Source organism: Anomaloglossus baeobatrachus, chromosome 10 (assembly GCF_048569485.1).
Source record: "Anomaloglossus baeobatrachus isolate aAnoBae1 chromosome 10, aAnoBae1.hap1, whole genome shotgun sequence".
Lineage (NCBI taxonomy): Eukaryota > Metazoa > Chordata > Amphibia > Anura > Aromobatidae > Anomaloglossus > Anomaloglossus baeobatrachus.
This window is the reverse complement of record NC_134362.1, coordinates 9,033,996-9,053,951: the sequence shown is the minus strand read 5'-3', so window position 1 is coordinate 9,053,951 and position 19,956 is coordinate 9,033,996. Positions and strand designations below refer to the sequence as shown.

Below are 19,956 nucleotides of genomic sequence, written 5' to 3'. Positions count from 1 at the left end.
TTGAATGCGCCAAGTACCGGGCGAAGAGGCGCTTCTCAGCGTCGGTATAATGCGGCAGAGTCCATGTTTCGCATACTCTTCGTACCGTTCGGCTGGTTACGAGCGGCAGCTTGTAGCTGTGGAGCAAGACGACAGAATAAGTACATAATTTCCGCCCTGGTTTAAAAACTGGCTCAGTGAGAAGCTCACCTTAAGTGGTATTGCCGGAGGTTGCTCGAAGGACACCGTATACGCTGACCGCTAGCCGATACGAAGAATGCCTGCTCCGCGGCACAGCTCCTGGTGAAGTGCGGCCTGATTGTTTCGGCATAAATCGTAAACCACTGAAAAAAAAATCAATTAAGCGCCTGGCGCAAGACGGAATGGGTCAAACGGGGTTCGCAAGCCCTAAATGTGTTGCCTTACCGACTCTTCTTGCTCCGAGAGCACAAATGCGGCTACTTGTTTCGAAGCGACTTTATGCTCCTTAACGCCGATAATAGTGTAGCGCAGTCCGCGGTGGATGTATTCCGTCCTCTCGTTCCACTCTGCAATCTGTTATAGGAGAACGTTAGAAAAACCCCTGATCTACAGCACCGGACCGCGCAGGTCTGGACCCTACTTACCGTCATGTTCTGTACAACGCATGGCCTCTGTAGGTGCTGCAATATTAAGAGTGCCTGGAGATAACGGGTCACTTCTGAGTCGGCTGTATTCACTCTCCGTCTTTCAATTCCACGTATTCGGGCAAGAAATGACGGTTTTGCCACCTCCAATAGCCGGCGGCATTCTTCCGGTGTCTTCGTAGGGCGCATTAGTGCGTCGTACCGCTTGCAAACAATTTCTCGACACGTCCCCTTGTATAATATCTTTTGGAGGTCAGTTGTAGAGCTCATGAAGATCTCACAGGCACGATAAAGTTGCGGCCTAGATATGCTTAAATTTGTTGCATTCATATGATACGAGGTAAATCTTCGTACGTGTTTAAGCATTACCAGCGCTGTTGCCTTCGTGAGCGGCAAGCTACACAGCTTGGTAAAAAAATCGTTCGTCTTGGCGGGTCTTCGTAGGTACTCGAGGCTAACGGTTCTGGGGTTCACGTAGTAAAGAAATCTGGCGATATTTGAGACCTCTGCCTTCCAACCCCGTGTCTGAAGGGTACCCTTCAGGTACTGTGCGTACTCCCTAAGCATGGGGTGGTTAGCGGAGTGGCGTTTGTACAGGCCAGCGGCTCTTGAAGCTGTGCGGCTCGGTATCCTCCATTGCGTGTCCCGCTCCCTTTGTGTACTAGCATCTGGGGCCTCCCCGTCGGATAGATGTTCAGACATGTTAGCGGTAATTTCTGCCTCCGGGCCCGGTCCCTCCCTTTGTGTACTAGCATCTGGGGCCTCCCCGTCGGATAGATGTTCAGACATGTTAGCGGTAATTTCTGCCTCCGGGCCCGGTCCCTCCGAGTCGTCAGCGGATAGAACAGGGAGCGGGTCATGTTCAACCTGTGAATCCCGTTCCTGCTGACTTTGATGCGGCATCTCGTCTGTTGCGGTCTCTCCCCCACTAACGGATACAGATGGTGTATGTATGGAGTCCAAACGCGGCTTGCCTGTCACCAAAAATCCGCGTTGTTCCAAAAAAAACACTACCTCGTCCAGGGATGCGAGAGGCTTGAGGTCGCAAAATTGAACGGTAGTACCTTTTCCTGCAACTCGGTCTAGACAGCGCTTCGCCGAGGTCAACGCCTCTTCTATCTCGGAGTCGGTCAGTCTCCGCATGCAAACCCTTCGCAGGTGGGTAGACAGATATTTGCTTGCCGTATGACAAACGGGGCACGTGAGGGCTGTACGCCGGTGGCTGAAACGAGAGAAAAAAAAATACATTTTTCAGACTTCCGAGATCTGACCGGCGTCGGCAGCCCCCTGTATCCGAAAAGGGCTCCAGGCAATCTCGCCAGAGAGTCCTTGGGACTTTGAATAATTTTCAACATTTTCAGACTTCCGTAGTCAGCGAGCGCTGACTATGCCGGAGGACTCCCGAGCCGCGGACTGTTTTTCGCGCATGTCCCGCTGGTGCCTGGGCCCCGAGGGTACGTTCTCGGGCCAAAACGCATCGATATCGCGTGTGCGTTTCTTTGTCCGGGGGACCCCAGACTGCCATCCGAACGCGTGGAAGTCGAGCCCGGATTGTTTTTCGCGCATGCCCCGCTGACACCCACGGAGCTCAAAGGGGAACCCCGCGTTGGCATGCCTGGGCCCCTAGGGCCACGAGGGAAAGTTCACAGGCAAAAACGCATCGAAATCGCGTGTGCGTTTTCTTTGTTTTTTTGTCCGGGGGGCCCCCGGGCGAATTCTGGACTTATTCCCCCCGTGATTTGGATAAAACCTGAACATTTTCAGGCCCCCGCGACCTTCCGGAGGTGCCGGGGCCCCCAGGAGCCCGAGCGGGGCCCCGGGCACTCTTGCCCGACTGCCCTCGGCGCTTGGATGAAAGCTGGAAAATTTCAGGCTCCTGCGACCTTCCGGAGGTGCCGGGACCCCGACCTTCCGGAGGTGCAGGGACCCCGGAGGTGCAGGTGGGTAGACAGATATTTGCTTGCCGTATGACAAACGGGGCACGTGAGGGCTGTACGCCGGTGGCTAAAGCGAGAGGCGCTACATGTTATTTTAAGGCATTCAGATAATTTTAGTTGGTCATACATCGCAGTTTACTTACGGTTCCATCGTTAGCGGGATCACATAGCGGTGTACGGCGTCCTGTTTGACCGACTAGCTGTGGCTGCACTCGTGTTATCGGTCCTTGGCGTCCGCACCTGTTCGGTTGATCACCTGGGCGTGTCTTTGATGAGTCATCCACTGGGCTGCCATCCGTACGCGTGCGTGGAAGTCGAGCGTCCGCACCTGTTCGGTTGATCACCTGGGTGTGTCTTTGTTGAGTCATCCACTGGGCCGCCATTCGTACGCATGGAAGTCGAGCGTCCGCACCCGTTCGGGTGATCAGCAGGTACGTGCTTTCTTTGTTGCGGTAACTACGGGGCTGCCAACTACGGGGCTGCCATCCACGGGGCTGCCATCCACGGGGCTGCCATCCACTGGGCTGCCATCCACTGGGCTGCCATCCGTATGGGTGAAAGTCACCAACAGCGGTGCTAACTGGATCCTATCCTGTGTGATACTGTCTGCTGAGCTGTGTATCTAATCCTCTCCTGTGTGATACTGTCTGCTGAGCTGTGTATCTAATCCTCTCCTGTGTGATACTGTCTGCTGAGCTGTGTATCTAATCCTATCCTGTATGATACTGTCTGCTGAGCTGTGTATCTAATCCCATCCTGTGTGATACCCACTCATGAGCTGTGTATCTAATCCTATCCTGTATGATACTGTCTGCTGAGCTGTGTATCTAATCCTATCCTCTGTGATACCCTCTGCTGAGCTGTGTATCTAATCCTATCCTGTGTGATACTGTCTGATGAGCTGTGTATCTAATCCTATCCTGTGTGATACCCTCCGCTGAGCTGTGTATCTAATCCTATTCTGTGTGATACTGTCTGCTGAGCTGTGTATCTTATCCTATCCTGTGTGATACCCTCTGCTGAGCTGTGTATCTAATCCTATCCTGTGGGATACTGTCTGCTGAGCTGTGTATCTAATCCTATTCTGTGTGATACTGTCTGCTGAGCTGTGTATCTAATCCTATCCTGTGTGATACTGTCTGCTGAGCTGTGTATCTAATCCTATCCTGTGTGATACCCTCTGCTGAGTTGTGTATCTAATCCTATTCTGTGTGATACTGTCTGCTGAGCCGTGTATCTAATCCTATCCTGTGGGATACTGTCTGCTGAGTTGTGTATCTAATCCTATCCTGTGTGATACCCTCTGCTGAGCTGTGTATCTAATCCTATTCTGTGTGATACTGTCTACTGACCTGTGTATCTAATCCTATCCTGTGTGATACTGTCTGCTGAACTGTGTATCTAATCCTATCCTGTGGGATACTGTCTGCTGAGCTGTGTATCTAATCATATCCTGTGTGATACCATCTGCTGAGCTGTGTATCTAATCCTATCCTGTGTGATACTGTCTGCTGAGCTGTGTATCTAATCATATCCTGTGTGATACCATCTGCTGAGCTGTGTATCTAATCCTCTCCTGTGTGATAATGTCTGCTGAGCTGTGTATCTAATCCTCTCCTGTTTGATACTGTCTGCTGAGCTCTGTATCTAATCCTATCCTGTGATACTGTCTGCTGAGCTGTGTATCTAATCCTCTCCTGTGTGATACTGTCTGCTGAGCTGTGTGTCTAATCCTCTCCTGTGTGATACTGTCTGCTGAGCTGTGTATCTAATCCTCTCCTGTGTGATACTGTCTGCTGAGCTGTGTATCTAATCCTCTCCTGTATTATACTGTCTGCTGAGCTGTGTATCTAATCCTATCCTGAGTGATACTGTCTGCTGAGCGGTGTATCTAATCCTCCCCTGTGTGATACTGTCTGCTGAGCTGTGTATTTAATCCTCTCCTGTATTATACTGTCTGCTGAGCTGTGTATCTAATCTTATCCTGTGTGATACTGTCTGCTGAGCTGTGTATCTAATCCTATCCTGTGTGATACTGTCTGCTGAGCTGTGTATCTAATCCTCTCCTGTGTGATACTGTCTGCTGAGCTGTGTATCTAATCCTCTCCTGTGTGATACTGTCTGCTGAGCTGTGTATCTAATCCTCTCCTGTGTGATACTGTCTGCTGAGCTGTGTATTTAATCCTCTCCTGTGTGATACTGTCTGCTGAGCTGTGTATCTAATCCTATCCTGTGTGATACTGTCTGCTGAGCTGTGTATCTAATGCTGTCCTTGGTGACACTTTAGACATGTCTGGTCACCAGCAAAATGGCTCTGCACTGTGTCCCTACATTTCATTATCTGTTATCCATTGGAAACCCCCAGATTAGGAGGGGGAGGTGACATCACACACAGGAAAACAGACTCTGCCCACTTTACTGCATCTGTAATGTCAGCTATTTCTACAGTGGTATTTCTGTTGGATTTCAGCAGCTGCTCCCCCTAGTGTTTAAGAGTGGAAAATATCGAACTTTTTAATGTTTTTTTTATATTTTGCTCAATTAAAAGTAAATAATAATATCTAAACAAAACATTAAAATATTAATACTTTACATTTTTTCAGTTATTGAATTTTTTTTTTTGGACGAAACCTTCCCTTTAAATTACATCATTCAAATATTGTGGCCGATGTCTTCCGGAGAGTTCTACTGTCCTTGTCCACCTTCTTACAAGGGCACTGTATTGAGGAGGTAGGATGGGGGGATGTATCCAACCTCTCCCAATTCTTTTGTTCATGCACTGACTCTTCACCTCCATTTTCTGTGCATTATCTACCACTGCCTTCAATGCTCTAATGCCCACTATACCACTCACTTCATCAATGGCATTATCCAACATGTACTTGCCACTTGGGGTCCCCACACAAATTTCCTAAAACAAATTCCAGGTGCCTTGGAATAATCTGTAGCGTCACATTCTGGATCCCAACTATGACACTAATTTTAGATATCGTGAAATAATCTCCAGTTTCATGAAACTAATTTCAAACACTCTCTAGTATCAGAATACACAGAAATTCCATAGTGATGGCACATTCTGTATGATCGGTCCTGTCTTAGGGGTACTTTGCACGTTGCGACATCGCTACTGTGATATCGTCGGGGTCAAATCAAAAGTGACGCACATCCAGCGCCGGTAACGACGTCGCAACGTCTAAAGTCTAGATGCGCCGATAAACGATCTCAAAAGTTTCGTAAATGCCTCCGCTCTGCGACGGGGGCAGGTACTATCGCGCTCGGCATCGCTAGCATCGGCTAGCGATGTCGCAGCATGCAAAGCCGCCCTTAGTCTCTGCATTCCTTTACTGGCTCTGAATTAGAAGCAGATCCAAAAAGACAGGAGAAGGAAGGATGGTATTTTAGTCTCTTCATTTTTGAAAAACTTCCTTATTTCAATTCCTATCACGTTTTCTGGAGGTATCTCAGCAGTGCCTCCAAAATTTTAGCGCTCTAACGCTAACGTAAGAGTTTCAGGGATTGATTCTGCACCATTGAGGGCCAAGAAAATGTACAGACATGTGAATCCAAAATCCTCCCCTGAAGGAATGAAGATAATGGTGATTGATATCGTTCATGAATTTAGGCGTACCAGGTATGAGCGTACGTATATGTCTTACGTGAGGATAAACAGCAGAAAACATAGCTGCAAAGTAAAGACATTCCCTGCATCCCTCAGCTTAGTCACATCCCTGTGTAAGCCTTTTTATTAGTGAGTTCTCGTGAGAATTACCACACCCCATTGCTCTAAAAACATGTAACACCATCAAAACAAAAAAAGAATACTCCTGTCACATTTCACCCGTCCAGCCAATCCTCCATGCGTCTTCTTTTTGTTTTCCCCATGTTCGAAATAAAACAAAAAAAAATTTAGAGACTCCATCTTTATTATAAAAAACTTCTTAGTCCTACATAGTCCACAGAGACATTAATGTCAGCTCTGCTTCATCACTCTCTAAAGACAAGCGGCTCTACAGAGAAAGAAGCAGAGAGAGCATTGTCAGCTCTGCTACATTGCTCTGTACAGAGCAAGAATCAGGCTGACAGAGTATAGGGGGCTTTACACGCTGAGCTATTGCTAACGATTTATCGTCAGGGTCACGGTGTTTGTGACGCACATCCGGCGTCGTTAGCGACATCGCAGCATGTGACACGTATGAGTGACCTTAAACAATCGCAAAAGTGGCAACAATCATTGGTTTTGGAGAAACACCAAATATTGTTGTCTGCTTAGTAGCGATGTTGTGCCTCGTTCCTGCGGCAGCACACATCGCTGTGTGTGACACCTCAGGAGCGACGAACATTTCCTTACCTTCGTCCACCGGCAATGTGGAAGGAAGGAGGTGGGCGGCATTTTCTAGCCGCTCATCTCCGCCCCTCCTCTGCTATTGGATGACTGCCGTGTGACATCGCTATGACGCGGCAAGAACCAGCCCCTTAGAAAGGAGGCGGATCGCCGGCCAGAGCGACGTCGCAGGGAAGGTAAGTCCGTGTGATGAATGTTAGCGATGTTGTGCGGCACGGGCAGCGATTTCCCTGTGACGCACAACCGACGGGGGTGGGTGCACCCACTAGCGATATCGGTACCGATATCGCAGCGTGTAAAGTACCCTTATGATTTTACTTGCATCTCGCATCGTTATCAGCCGTTACGGCTAAATGTACTAAATGTATTGGTTGTGTCTGTGCAAGTGGTGGATACTCCAGCAAATAACAGATAAGTGATGACTGTAATTATTTTGCACTTCAAGGAATTTCAGCCGGGTCACCTTAAAGGATTTCCTAACAGAAATAAATAAGAAACTTGCAAGTTTCATTCATCTGTTTACTCTGCAAATTATTACTATTATGTTGTATTATCAGTAAAATGAAGAATTGGTAACGGTTATTATTTAACTAATGCCGTATAAAACCATTCTACTCATCTTATAAAATATCACGCAGTCCGGCTCATTATATAGGACTTTGTATTTTGCTCAGGTTTATAGAGAATGATGTAACATTTAGGGAAAAATATGCAGCCGAACAGCCCAGCATTAGAGGTCAGGATGGCAAATATCTCCACAGCCACCATATATTTGCCTTTGGTGCTGAGATAAGCCGGGATCATGGCTATCCAGACGCTGCAGAACACCAGCATGCTGAAGGTGATGTACTTGGCCTCATTAAAACTGTCCGGTAATGTCCGGGCTAAGAAAGCTGTAATAAAACTAACAGCGGCCAGAATCCCCATATAACCCAGGACAGAGTAGAACCAAAGATCGGAGCCTTCATTACACTGAACTATGATCTTCTCTCTATAAGACTGTGTGTCCAGCTCCTGGAAGGGGGGACAGAGGGTCACCCAACTCATACAGATGACCACTTGGACGGAGGAGCAGATCAGGAGCACACAATTAGGGAGTTTTACTCCAGTCCATGTTCTCCACACACTTCCAGGTTTGGTGGCTTTGAAAGCGATGTAAACCGTTATGGTCTTGGCCAACAACGAAGAGATGGATATTGAGAGAAGTAGTCCAGTGCAGATCTGACGTAACATGCAGGTAATATCCACAGGACGACCGAGGAAAGAGAAGACACAGAGGAAGCTGAGCATGATGGAGACCAGGAGAACGAAGCTCAGGTTCTTGTTATTCGCTCTTACAATCGGGGTGTCACGGTGTGAAACAAAAATTGCAAAAATTAAAGTAGTCAGAATACAGAAGAAGGTGGATAAACAAGAAAAAGCTACAGAAATGATGTCCTCACTATAAGATAAATATTCTATCTTCTTTGAGATGCAGAATGTTCGGTTCTCACTTGACCAGGCGTCTTCTGGACACTTCATGCAGTTTTCACTATCTGTAGGAGAAAGTGCATGTGAGATACAATCATTACTTGAGGTTACATGTGCAGATTCAACAATCTCAATTCTAATAAAGTTGGGATGGTGTGTAAAATGTACAGAATTAAGAATGCAATGATTTGGAAATCTCATATTTTATTAACACAGAACATAGGACCCAGATCAGGTGGTCAACGATGGTCATTTATTGGAAAAGGTTAACTAATTTAGATATTGGTGGAAGCAACCCAAAAATGTTGGGAAAGTGATAACAAAATTCTGAAAAAGTAAATGGTACTAATGAAAAACATCTTAAATTCACATGACTGTGTATAAATAGAGCATGATAGAAAGGCAGAGTGTCTCAGAAGCAAAGATGGTCGGAGGTCGCCGATCTGAGAATAACTGTCCAGAATTTGTGGAAGAATTTCAGAAAAATGTTAAACTCTTTATGGAAGCCTTTGTTCCTTCTGTGCTAGTATGGGCTGGTTCACTAGGGTAAGCCAGCATGCATCTCTGAAGAGATAATTCAAGGTTTTTTAAAGCTGTCTCAGGTGGCTGTGCTTCCTGAGTAGTCAGGCACTAGTGCATTCTACCATAATGTGCTTCCCAGGAGATATGCCACGCTGTTACGGGGGGCTGTCTGATAATAAAACCTAAAAGGAGTAACAGACAGTCAGGGTCCACCGTGCAAAGACTCTGCTGCAGACTATGGCAGAGTGCAATACCTCTGTTAAACTCACAGAGGAATATAATTAGTAAATAAGGCAATTCCTCCCCTACTTGGAGGGTGTGTGGAATGGTCTCTGTTAATAATCACAGAGACAAAGGCAGTGAGTGTGAAATGGCACCTACCTAGGTCCGTTCCTCTAGTGGTGCCAGGAGACGGACAGCAGCGTAAGCCGCACAAAGCTCCTACCTGCGTTCGCTCCACTAGTGTGCGAGGACACGAACCACTAGATATGGCACCTGCCTAAGTCCGCTCTTCTAGTGGTGCAAAAGAGACGAACAGCAGCGTAAGCCGCACAAAGCTCCTACCTGCGTTCGCTCCCCTAGTGTGCGAGGACACGAACCACTAGATATGGCACCTGCCTAGGTCCGCTCTTCTAGTGGTGCAAAAGAGACGAACAGCAGCGTAAGCCGCACAAAGCTCCTACCTGCGTTCGCTCCACTAGTGTGCGAGGACACGAACCACTAGATATGGCACCTGCCTAGGTCCGCTCTTCTAGTGGTGCAAAAGAGACGAACAGCAGCATAAGCCGCACAAAGCTCCTACCTCTGTTCGCTCCCCTAGTGTGCGAGGATACGAACAACTGCCAGACGCAGTATAAGGAACTTTACCCTAGCGGCAACGTCCACCTACGAGTAGAATCACAAGGCCCAGCCAGACCATGTGCCTCAGGCACTGCCTATGTCCGCTCCCCTAAGAGGTAAGGATATGGACTGCAGCCGAAGCTGTAAGGTATAAGAATGCTACCCTGCCGGTAGCGCTCACCTAGCATAGACAGAGAGATGCCTAGAGGAACGTGCACAGAGCGTCTACTCTCATGCATGAACCAAGAGGACTGAGCACCGTGCGGCGTGCGTCAGGGTCTTATATAGACTCTGTGCCTCATCCAAGATGGAGGACACCAGAGCCAATCCGCTGCCAGAACGACAGGAATGACGTCACGCTGGCCTATCACCAAGCAAAGCGTCACCAGCACATGACCAGCGACCAATCGGCATAGAAGGTGTCAGAGACATGTGACCACGTGTCACAAGCACATGACCAGCAGCCAATCGGCATAGAAGGTGTCAGAGACATGTGACCTCGTGTCATCGATGATGTCACCCGCACATGTGCAATGGCTCCAAGATAGGACTTAGTCTCCAGTGCTTGCACATGTGAAGTAGCAAGAAATCTGGACATAGTCTCCAGTGCTCGCACATGTGCAGTAGCAAGAAATCTGGACATAGTCTCCAGTGCTCGCACATGTGCAGTAGCAAGAAATCTGGACATAGTCTCCAGTGCCACAGCAACCGTAACAGTACCTCCCCCTCAAGGGCCCCCCTCCCGGCGACGCAGGTAATCGGCAACTAAGTCGGGAGCATGGACAGCCTCCTCAGGCTCCCAAGAGCGATGTTCCGGGCCGTAGCCCTCCCAATCTATCAAGAAGAACCTGCGCCCTCTAACCATCTTAGAACCAACTATGGCTCGTACCTCATAGCTAGAGTGAGAGGAATCAGAGGCAGGAGAGTGCACTTCACGAGCGTGAGGTAAAATAGCCGGCTTTAGCAGTGAGACATGGAATTTGTCATGGATCCTAAGATGGATGGGTAACTTCAATTGGTAGACTACAGGATTTACCTGTCGAAGAACCTCATAAGGACCCAGGAAGCGAGGAGCAAATTTGACAGAGCTCACTCTAAGTCTCACGTGTTTTGCAGAGAGCCACACAAAGTCCCCCGGAGAAAAGACAGGAGCCGGGCGACGAAACCGATCGGACACCGTCTTCATACGGTCCTTAGCTGCTTGGATCGACTCTTGAGTCCGATCCCAAACCTCTCTGGCATTAGTTGCCCAGTCGGCCACAAGAGGAGGAGGTGCAGCAGCGGGAAACGGTACCGGTACCCTAGGGTGTTGCCCATTATTGAGTACGAACGGTGTCTGCTCAGTGGCCTCAGCCAGCGAATTGTTAAGGACAAATTCTGCCCAGGGTAGGAGGGAGGACCAGTTATCGTGGTTCTCAGCAACAAAGTGTCGAAGGTATATAATCATGGATTGATTGGTACGCTCAACCAAACCATTGGTCTCCAGATGGTATGCCGAAGAGAGATTCAACTCAATTTGCAGAAGACTACAAAGATCTCGCCAGAAACGGGAAGCAAATTGCGGGCCTCTATCACAAATGATACGATCTGGCATCCCGTGAAGCCTAAAGACATGCTTGAGGAATAGTTTGGCTAGTACCCTGGAAGATGGGATTCTCGATAACGGTACGAGATGAACCATCCGGGCGAAATGGTCCGTAATGACCCACACAAATCTATGTCCCTGTGAACACGGAAGATCACCCACAAAGTCCATGCCTACCACCTCCCATGGTCTATCTGGCACTGGTAAAGGATGCAAGAGCCCAGCCGGTCTCTGCTGTAATGGACGGTTGTGAGCACACGAGTAGCAGGAACCGACATATCTCTTGACGTGGCTGGCTAAGTGTGGCCACCAATACCACCTCTCCAGTAACTCTCGTGTCCGCCTAATACCAAAATGCCCACCCACCTTTGAGGTGTGGGCCTACGACAGTATATTATTCTGTCGATCAGGCGGAACAAAGGTCTTGCCTGGTGGGATTTGGTCTAAGTCACAGGGGAGAGCGTATGAAAAACCCTGGAGGGAAGGATAAGACAAGGTTCGTCAATCTCTTCCTGGGTAGAAACCATAGAGCGAGACAGGGCGTCTGCCTTGTTATTCTTACTCCCAGACAGATAGTTGATGGAGAAGTGAAAGCGGGAGAAAAACAAGGACCAGCGGGCTTGGCGAGGATTCAGACGCTAGGCGGTTTGTAAGTACGTCAGATTCTTATGGTCTGTATAGACCTGGAAAGGATGTTTCGCTCCTTCCAGCAAGTGACGCCACTCCTCCAAGGCTAATCTCAGGGCGAGCAGTTCCCTATCCCCAATGGTATAGTTTCTCTCTGCCGGTGAAAAGGTTTTAGCAAAGAAGAAACACGGCCTTTTTCTACCTGCACCGTTCTTTTGATACAAGACCGCACCAGCACCCACTGAAGAGGCATCAACCTCCAAGAGGAAGGGCTTATTCTCATCGGGTCTTTGAAGAACGGGAGCAGTTGAAAAGTGTCTTTTTACTGCCTCAAAAGCCTGAGATGTCTCAGTAGACCAGACTTTGGGATTAGCACCTTTCTTAGTCAAGGCCACCAAAGGGGCCACCAAAGTAGAGAAATGGGGTATGAACTGCCTGTAATAATTTATGAATCCTAAGAAGCGTTGCACCGCCTTCAAGGAATGAGGTTCGGACCATTCCAGGACAGCAGAGAGCTTCGCAGGATCCATAGCCAGACCCTCTTGTGAGATAATGTAGCCCAAAAAAGGCAAGGATGACTGCTCGAATACACATTTTTCGAGTTTAGCAAACAATGAGTGCTCCCTTAAACGGGAAAGGACACGAACGACATCCTGACGATGAGTCTCCAGATCAGGAGAGAAAATCAGGATGTCGTCCAGATACACCACTACAGAGGATAACAGTAAATCCCTGAACACATCGTTTACAAAGTCCTGAAATACTGCGGGTGCATTACATAAACCAAAAGGCATGACGAGGTATTCATAGTGACCGTCTCGGGTGTTAAAAGCGGTCTTCCATTCGTCACCCTCTCGAATTCGTACCAAGTTATACGCACCCCGCAGATCCAACTTCGTAAAAACCTGAGCTCCCCTCAGTCTGTCAAAGAGCTCCGAAATTAAAGGTAACGGGTATTTGTTCTTTATTGTGATTGCGTTGAGACCCCTGTAATCTATGCAGGGACGCAAATTACCCTCTTTCTTCCGAACAAAGAAAAACCCAGCTCCCGCGGGAGAGACAGACTTACGAATGAACCCCTTCTCTAAACTCTCTCTTATATAGGTCGACATGGCCTCCGACTCAGGTATCGACAGGGGGTAACCCCTGCCCTTAGGTGGAACCGAACCTGGGATAAGGTCTATGGCACAGTCATACGGCCTATGGGGTGGAAGAACCTCAGCACCCTGTTTGGAGAACACGTCAGCGAAATCCAAATAGGGTGTAGGTATGGGAGAGAGATCAGTTGATGCAACCACAACAACCTTAGGTGGTAAGGGAAGACATCGGGACTGACATTTCCAACCCCAACTAATAATGCTGTCGGACTCCCAGTCAATGTGAGGAGCATGAGTCCGAAGCCATGGGAGACCCAGAAGGACGTCGTCTATACCCTCAGGCAAAACAAGAAAAGAAATCTCCTCTATGTGACCCTGAGACAGGGAAAGGCGCAAGGGAACTGTCCTCAATGTAATGGAGTCAGACAACATAGTTCCATTAACAACACGGACAGGAATAGGCGCCTCTAACATGATAGAGGGAATATTGTGTCTCTTTACAAATCCTGAGGACACAAAAGTCCCGTCAGCTCCGGAATCCACAAAAGCCATAATAGGCCATGTATTCTCAGAGAATGAGAGCTGACCTGGGATGCTACACTTAGAGGGTGCAGAAGATGTCTCTAGTAACCCCCCTCTAATGGTTACTAGGCCTGGGAGTTTCCCTGACGGCTAGGACACTTGTTGGCATAGTGCCCAGCCTGACGACATACGTAACATATAGGAGGACCAGACTTGTGTAGTCTGGAGGACGTATGACCTAACTCCATAGGAGTGGGAGATGTTTCAGATGCTGAGGAAGATGGTAGTGGACCCTCAACAACTGGAATAGCCCGATGCTTAGGGCGTGAGGAAGAGACCTCGAGTCTACGTTCCCTATGGCGTACGTCGATCCTCGTTGCTACTGTGATCAAGTCTTCCAGAGAAGCAGGGACCTCACGAGTAGCAAGAGCATCCTTAACATAGCCTGCCAACCCTCTCCAGAAGATAGGAATCAACACCTTCTCTGGCCAATCTAGTTCTGCCACCAGAGTTCTAAAAGCAATGGCAAAAGAACTAGTGGATAACGAACCCTGAGATAGATCTAACAGTCTCAGGGCCGCATCATGGGTAACCTGCGGACCCATCAATACCGCCTTAAGAGCATCAAGAAAGTCTTGATGTCTCAGAGTAACCACATCAGAGCGCTCCCATAGGGGAGTCGCCCATTCTAAGGCTTTGTCCTGAAGTAAGGAGATGATAAAGCCTACTCTGGACCTCTCCGTAGAGAAGCGAGAAGAGTTGACCTCTAGGTGTATCTGACACTGACTAATGAAACCACGACATGATCTGGCATCGCCAGAATATCTGTTTGGCAGAGCAAGTCGAGGATCATGTGCAGATGTCACCATGGTCTGAGGTTTATCCTCTATACTCTTGAGCCGTGACTCAAGTACTTGTATGTAACGGTGTAACTGCTGATATTCTGCCATAACTGCCAGACCCTTGGCTCAGTCCTAATGTTACATGGCTGTCTGATAATAAAACCTAAAAGGAGTAACAGACAGTCAGGGTCCACCGTGCAAAGACTCTGCTGCAGACTATGGCAGAGTGCAATACCTCTGTTAAACTCACAGAGGAGTATAATTAGTAAATAAGGCAATTCCTCCCTTACTTGGAGGGTGTGTGGAATGGTCTCTGTTAATAATCACAGAGACAAAGGCACCTACCTAGGTCCGTTCCTCTAGTGGTGCCAGGAGACGGACAGCAGCGTAAGCCGCACAAAGCTCCTACCTCTGTTCGCTCCACTAGTGTGCGATGACACGAACCACTAGATATGGCACCTGCCTAGGTCCGCTCTTCTAGTGGTGCAAAAGAGACGAACAGCAGCGTAAGCCGCACAAAGCTCCTACCTGCGTTCGCTCCACTAGTGTTCGAGGACACGAACCACTAGATATGGCACCTGCCTAGGTCCGCTCTTCTAGTGGGGCAAAAGAGACGGACAGCAGCATAAGCCACACAAAGCTCCTACCTCTGTTCGCTCCCCTAGTGTGCGAGGATACGAACAACTGCCAGACGCAGTATAAGGAACGTTACCCTAGCGGCAACGTCCACCTACGAGTAGAATCACAAGGCCCAGCCAGACCATGTGCCTCAGGCACCTGCCTATGTCCGCTCCCCTAAGAGGTAAGGATACGGACTGCAGCCAAAGCTTTAAGGTATAAGAACGCTACCCTGCCGGTAGCGCTCACCTAGCATAGACAGAGAGATGCCTAGAGGAACGTGCACAGAGCGTCTACTCTCATGCATGAACCAAGAGGACTGAGCGCCGTGCGGCGTGCGTCAGGGTCTTATATAGACTCTGTGCCTCATCCAAGATGGAGGACACCAGAGCCAATCCGCTGCCAGAACGACAGGAATGACGTCACGCTGGCCTATCACCGAGCAAAGCGTCACAAGCACATGACCAGCGACCAATCGGCATAGAAGGTGTCAGAGACATGTGACCACGTGTCACAAGCACATGACCAGCAGCCAATCGGCATAGAAGGTGTCAGAGACATGTGACCTCGTGTCAGCGATGATGTCACCCGCACATGTGCAATGGCTCCAAGATAGGACTTAGTCTCCAGCGCTTGCACATGTGCAGTAGCAAGAAATCTGGACATAGTCTCCTGTGCTCGCACATGTGCAGTAGCAAGAAATCTGGACATAGACTCCAGTGCCACAGCAACTGTAACACACACTTTACAATCGGCTCAGCTCCAGCCAGTTGTGTGATTTTCTTCTCATCTGCTCCTGACTGTTATTCAGCAATCAGCTTCTACTACCAAGTTCAGAATAGAAATTCCTGGTGCAATTCTGCCAGATAAAGATACAATCCACCCTACTGTATCCCGATGCCTGATATCAAGCTCCTCTCAGCTATTCTTGGGGTTGTTTTCCCTCACCACTCTTCTGTTCCTTGGGGTTATCACAGATCTGCAACAAAGTACCAGATTGCCGATACTTCTCTAATACTCCTGTGCTATCCGCACTTTTGGCTCTGCTACATCTAGTGCTTTCAGTTTCGGAGATTCATCTACAATCTTTTGTATCTACTTCTACTGATCTTCAGTGTTCCTTGAACTTTCTGTCCAGTCCTAAAAAGATCTGGAAAAGTTGATCATTTAAATAAAGAATCTAGTCTCCTTCACCCCTTAAAGACTGGATGATTTTATGACCTGCTAATCTTTGCTTTCTTTGATGTCCTGCTACACAGGTTTAGAATTATAATGTGACCTCAAATTTTACAATTTCAGTCCTAGAGGAAAGAAGGTTAATGGTAACATACCTGACTTATTGGATATTTCTCCTTCTGAACATGGGGCACAATCGTAGCAGCACAAGTGTATGCTGGAAGATGTCACTTTCCTCTGTCCGGATTTACAGCTTGCGGAGCACTGGGACCTTGGGATCTGCAGAAAGCAGTAAAACTTTGTGTTATTATTTATTTAAATATGTCATCAACATTTCAAAACTGTGTTATTTTTTAAAGAAGTGCAGCGCTCCACGGGGCAGGTGGTTAAGCTACTTGTTGCCGGGCCGTTGACGAGTCGGGTCAGGCGATGTCACAGGTGGCCTTGCCCGGTTCCATTGCACCGAGGCTGCAGTAAATGAAGGGGAAGCAGGGGTGATTGGGGAAAGTTTGTCGTGATGCCACCTGTGGTATGCAGCCAGGGAGTAGCCGCCGCTGCAGAATTCCTCGCCGGGGCAGATATTATGGCAGTCGGGATGGTGCCGCTCCCCACAGGTGGAGCGGGCCCTGGGTGGATGATGAGAGTGATAATGGCAAGCTGGGTGGCGGCGCCGGTAAGGATGAGCCAACACAGTCTCTGCAGGTTCAAGGTGTCTTTATTCACAACTTCAGTTGCCAGCCCCATAGTACCGTTCACCGTTGTGATAGGCTGCAGCCGATCCCGGATCCGTAGGAGGTCAGAACCGGTGCGGTAGTCTGTGGGCCCTTCCTTGCTGCACTTTGTAGTGCAGGTCCCTGTGGCTTGAAGCACTTAGAGTCCCTTCCGTACTAGGTAGATTACTGTTCCCTATGCCAGTAGCATGGATCCTCTTGAGTCTGATCTTGATCAAGGCCCCAGAATCCTGGGTGCCACTTGGCTGTGGAAACTTGTACAAGACAGGTGGGAAACAATTGGAGAAGATAGATGGAAATGGAGATAGAAAAGACGAGCCACCACAATTGTCATGAGTAGAGATGAGCGGACACGTGGAAGTCCGGTTTGGCGGGTTCAGGTGGACTTTAGATAAAGTTCAGTTTAGGACCCAGACTGGACCTGAGTCCAAATGGAAGTCACTAACTGGGCAGTTCGGGTCTCTGCCCACATACATGCCGCCAGCCATTAACAGATCACGTCTGGGGTCGGGGTTTTTCCAATTTTTGGAGTCATTTTTCTCAGAACACGTTGTGCTAAAACACGTTGTGCTAAATCTGTTGTTCTTGATCTATATGCATGAATAAACTGACAACTAAGAATTAACATTTGTTTTGCCAATGGGTTGCGTCCCTACGCAGTCAATGTCAGCACTGATTGGACAATAACTGACGGGTTCAAACCCCACATCACAGCCAACAACCAACCATCAATTTATTCCAAACTTTCTAGATGGAATTGTGCCGCCCCAGCAACAGATCGAACTGCTCGGATCCGGGGGTGGTGTTCGTTCGTGACTCTAGGGTCACTGGACCCGGGGGCTTAGGGGCCACACTCAAATGTAAAAGGGGGTATTTACAGGGTATTTGGTATAGTTCGTGACACCATCCATGGTGTACGGTAATTAGGAGTACTGTCGTTGCCGTTGGGAGTACACCAGGTGATGGAGTGGGGCAGCTAGGTGACATTGCCCTCCATGGGTAGGGACAGGCCCCGGGACTCTGTTTGGAGGTGCTGGGATGCAGTGCAGGGGTCAGTCGGGTACTCACTCAGCAATGAAGTAGACGCTGACAACAGGGTAAACCAATTCTCTGAACGCCATTCCATCTCGAGGGGAGCTCATCCAGGTCCCATCCCCTACAGTGCTGCTGGTGGTCCCTATCCTGCCTCCTGGCTCTAAGTTTTAGATTGTCCGTTGTGGCCCGGTAGCTTCGAGCTATCCAGATCCCGCTCCCCACTGTGGCTAAGTGAAGGAGTCTGTCTGGAGCTCACGCTTGGGATTTCAGTGGGCTGCTTGCTATGAAAGCCCTATCCCCCTCATTGCATTAGTGCCCTCGATCTCTGAGCTGGGTGGGAACAGTCCATAGAGGCCCCGTTCTCATCATGTTAATTGCCGGGTTGCCTGAAGCTTCTCACCGACCTAGGGTCTGTGTACCCCGTCGTGCCTTCGGTCCCGGACTGGTGATAGGACCAAGCTGCTGGCCGTCCTCCTCGACAGGTTCCAGCAACCTAGCCACAATCCCCTGCGACCGGGGGTCCGACTCCTCTAGGTCCAGACCACCGTCTGCGACCTAGTTTTCCTCTCCCCTGGGAGCTCCAACTCCCAGCTTCCTCAGAGCTCCTCACAACTCAAAGGCTACCACTCAACTGACTGACCTTGACGCCTCCCACCTCCTGTCTGACCCGTTGGTGGGCCCCCCTATTCCTGCTTAAGCAGCCCACTGGTGTGCCTGACAGGTGTGGTGCAAAGTGTATCAAGGATTTGTGAATGCTGGTGGAGGCAGTACTGCAGGATGGAGACCCAGAACCATGGGGGGTTGAATACTGCATGGGGAGGGCAGTTTGTGCAGTACCCTGTGACGATCTGAATAGTCCAGGGGCGTCTCAGAATAAAGAAGGAATGGTTAAAATTTACACAAATTGCAAACTTCCATCCCCTTCATATAGCCATCATTTGTACATTGTACCTTTCTTAAAGAAGCTGATCTGATCCTTCAGCCAAGGAGGTGGACGGCTCAAACGAAACACCAAGTCTACGCCCTATTGAATGCTTGAGCTCCACCGTAACGTCAATGGTAAAATGGAATATGTGGTTTTGTTAATTGTTGTTATTCACAGATTCAGTGGAGAATTTAAAGTTTGACTGATAGAAAAGTTTGCAATGTTGTATAAATATACTTTGTAAGGAATCTAATATTTTGCTTGTTGTGCAGAATATAGGAGAGGGGATTATGGATGAATTGTCGGGATACTACGCGGGAGTCTTTGCCTATTTCCTCTTCTTGTGGCAGAGAGGCACAGGAGTTTAGATGCTAATAAACTATAGACCCTGTAACATCCAGGCTGGGAATTTTTATTACTTACTTTTTTTTCACTGTTTTTCCATCTTATCTTTTCTGTTGAAATTGAGAACTCCAGGTCGCTCCCAGCGCTGACATTGTATGACGCCACCGCCCGCAAAGCTCTGTAGTTCCTCCTCAGTAAAATGTCGTTATAAATTGAATAGCTGGGTTGCTGTTCTCCCTTTTCAGTAAAACATTTTCGTTCAGAGCCGTCTGTTGAACACGTCATGGCTTTTATATAATGGTGCACCTTTTATAGAGATGAAAACAACATCAGTAAAGTGTGTACATTTTTTAATAACGAGGAGCTAATAATGGAACATAGATTCTGCAGCCGAGCGGATATATTGTGCAGCACAGGTCAGAAATTCTTTAACACTAGAAGTCCCAGGGTTCCAAAAGTCACTGGGTTCCAAAGGTAGAAATGTTAAATGACCCCTCTCTGGGACTTCTAGTGTTAAAGCACAACTAAAGCTTGTTTTTTCACCTCTAGAGTGGCACTTTAAATCTAAACCCCGTGCCCCCGTCTTATGCTTTCCTTCCTGCATTTTCAGTCAGAACTTACATTACAGGTGCTCACTGCATCTCTGAGAGCCAAAATAAGGCCTGAATGAGGCCAGAACGAGGTCAGTGCAAGGCCAGAATGAAGCCTGAATGAAGCCAGAATGAGGCCAGAACGAG

General features: G+C 48.5%; 2 protein-coding genes across 2 annotated transcripts in view; both read right to left on the bottom strand.

Moving 5' to 3' along the window:
• The window catches only part of LOC142255058 (uncharacterized), a 1,627-nt gene extending 119 nt beyond the window's left edge, over positions 1-1,508 (bottom strand). Inside the window, exons 1-4 of the mRNA XM_075326497.1 lie at positions 606-1,508; positions 406-534; positions 190-323; positions 1-116 (exon numbers count right to left, since the gene is read on the bottom strand). The exon at positions 1-116 is cut by the window's left edge and continues 119 nt beyond it. Of these exons, the coding sequence (XP_075182612.1) occupies positions 1-116; positions 190-323; positions 406-534; positions 606-1,508 (1,282 nt within the window). The remainder of the gene's footprint in view (positions 117-189; positions 324-405; positions 535-605) is intronic.
• A 6,006-nt stretch (positions 1,509-7,514) lies between these two features.
• On the bottom strand, positions 7,515-19,504 carry LOC142255057 (vomeronasal type-2 receptor 26-like). Its single transcript, XM_075326496.1, has 3 exons — positions 19,298-19,504; positions 16,339-16,462; positions 7,515-8,419 (listed from the first exon to the last, which is right to left on the bottom strand). Exons 1-3 carry the CDS (start codon positions 19,502-19,504, stop codon positions 7,515-7,517), a joined length of 1,236 nt encoding a protein of 411 aa, XP_075182611.1.
• Positions 19,505-19,956: the final 452 nt, after the last annotated feature.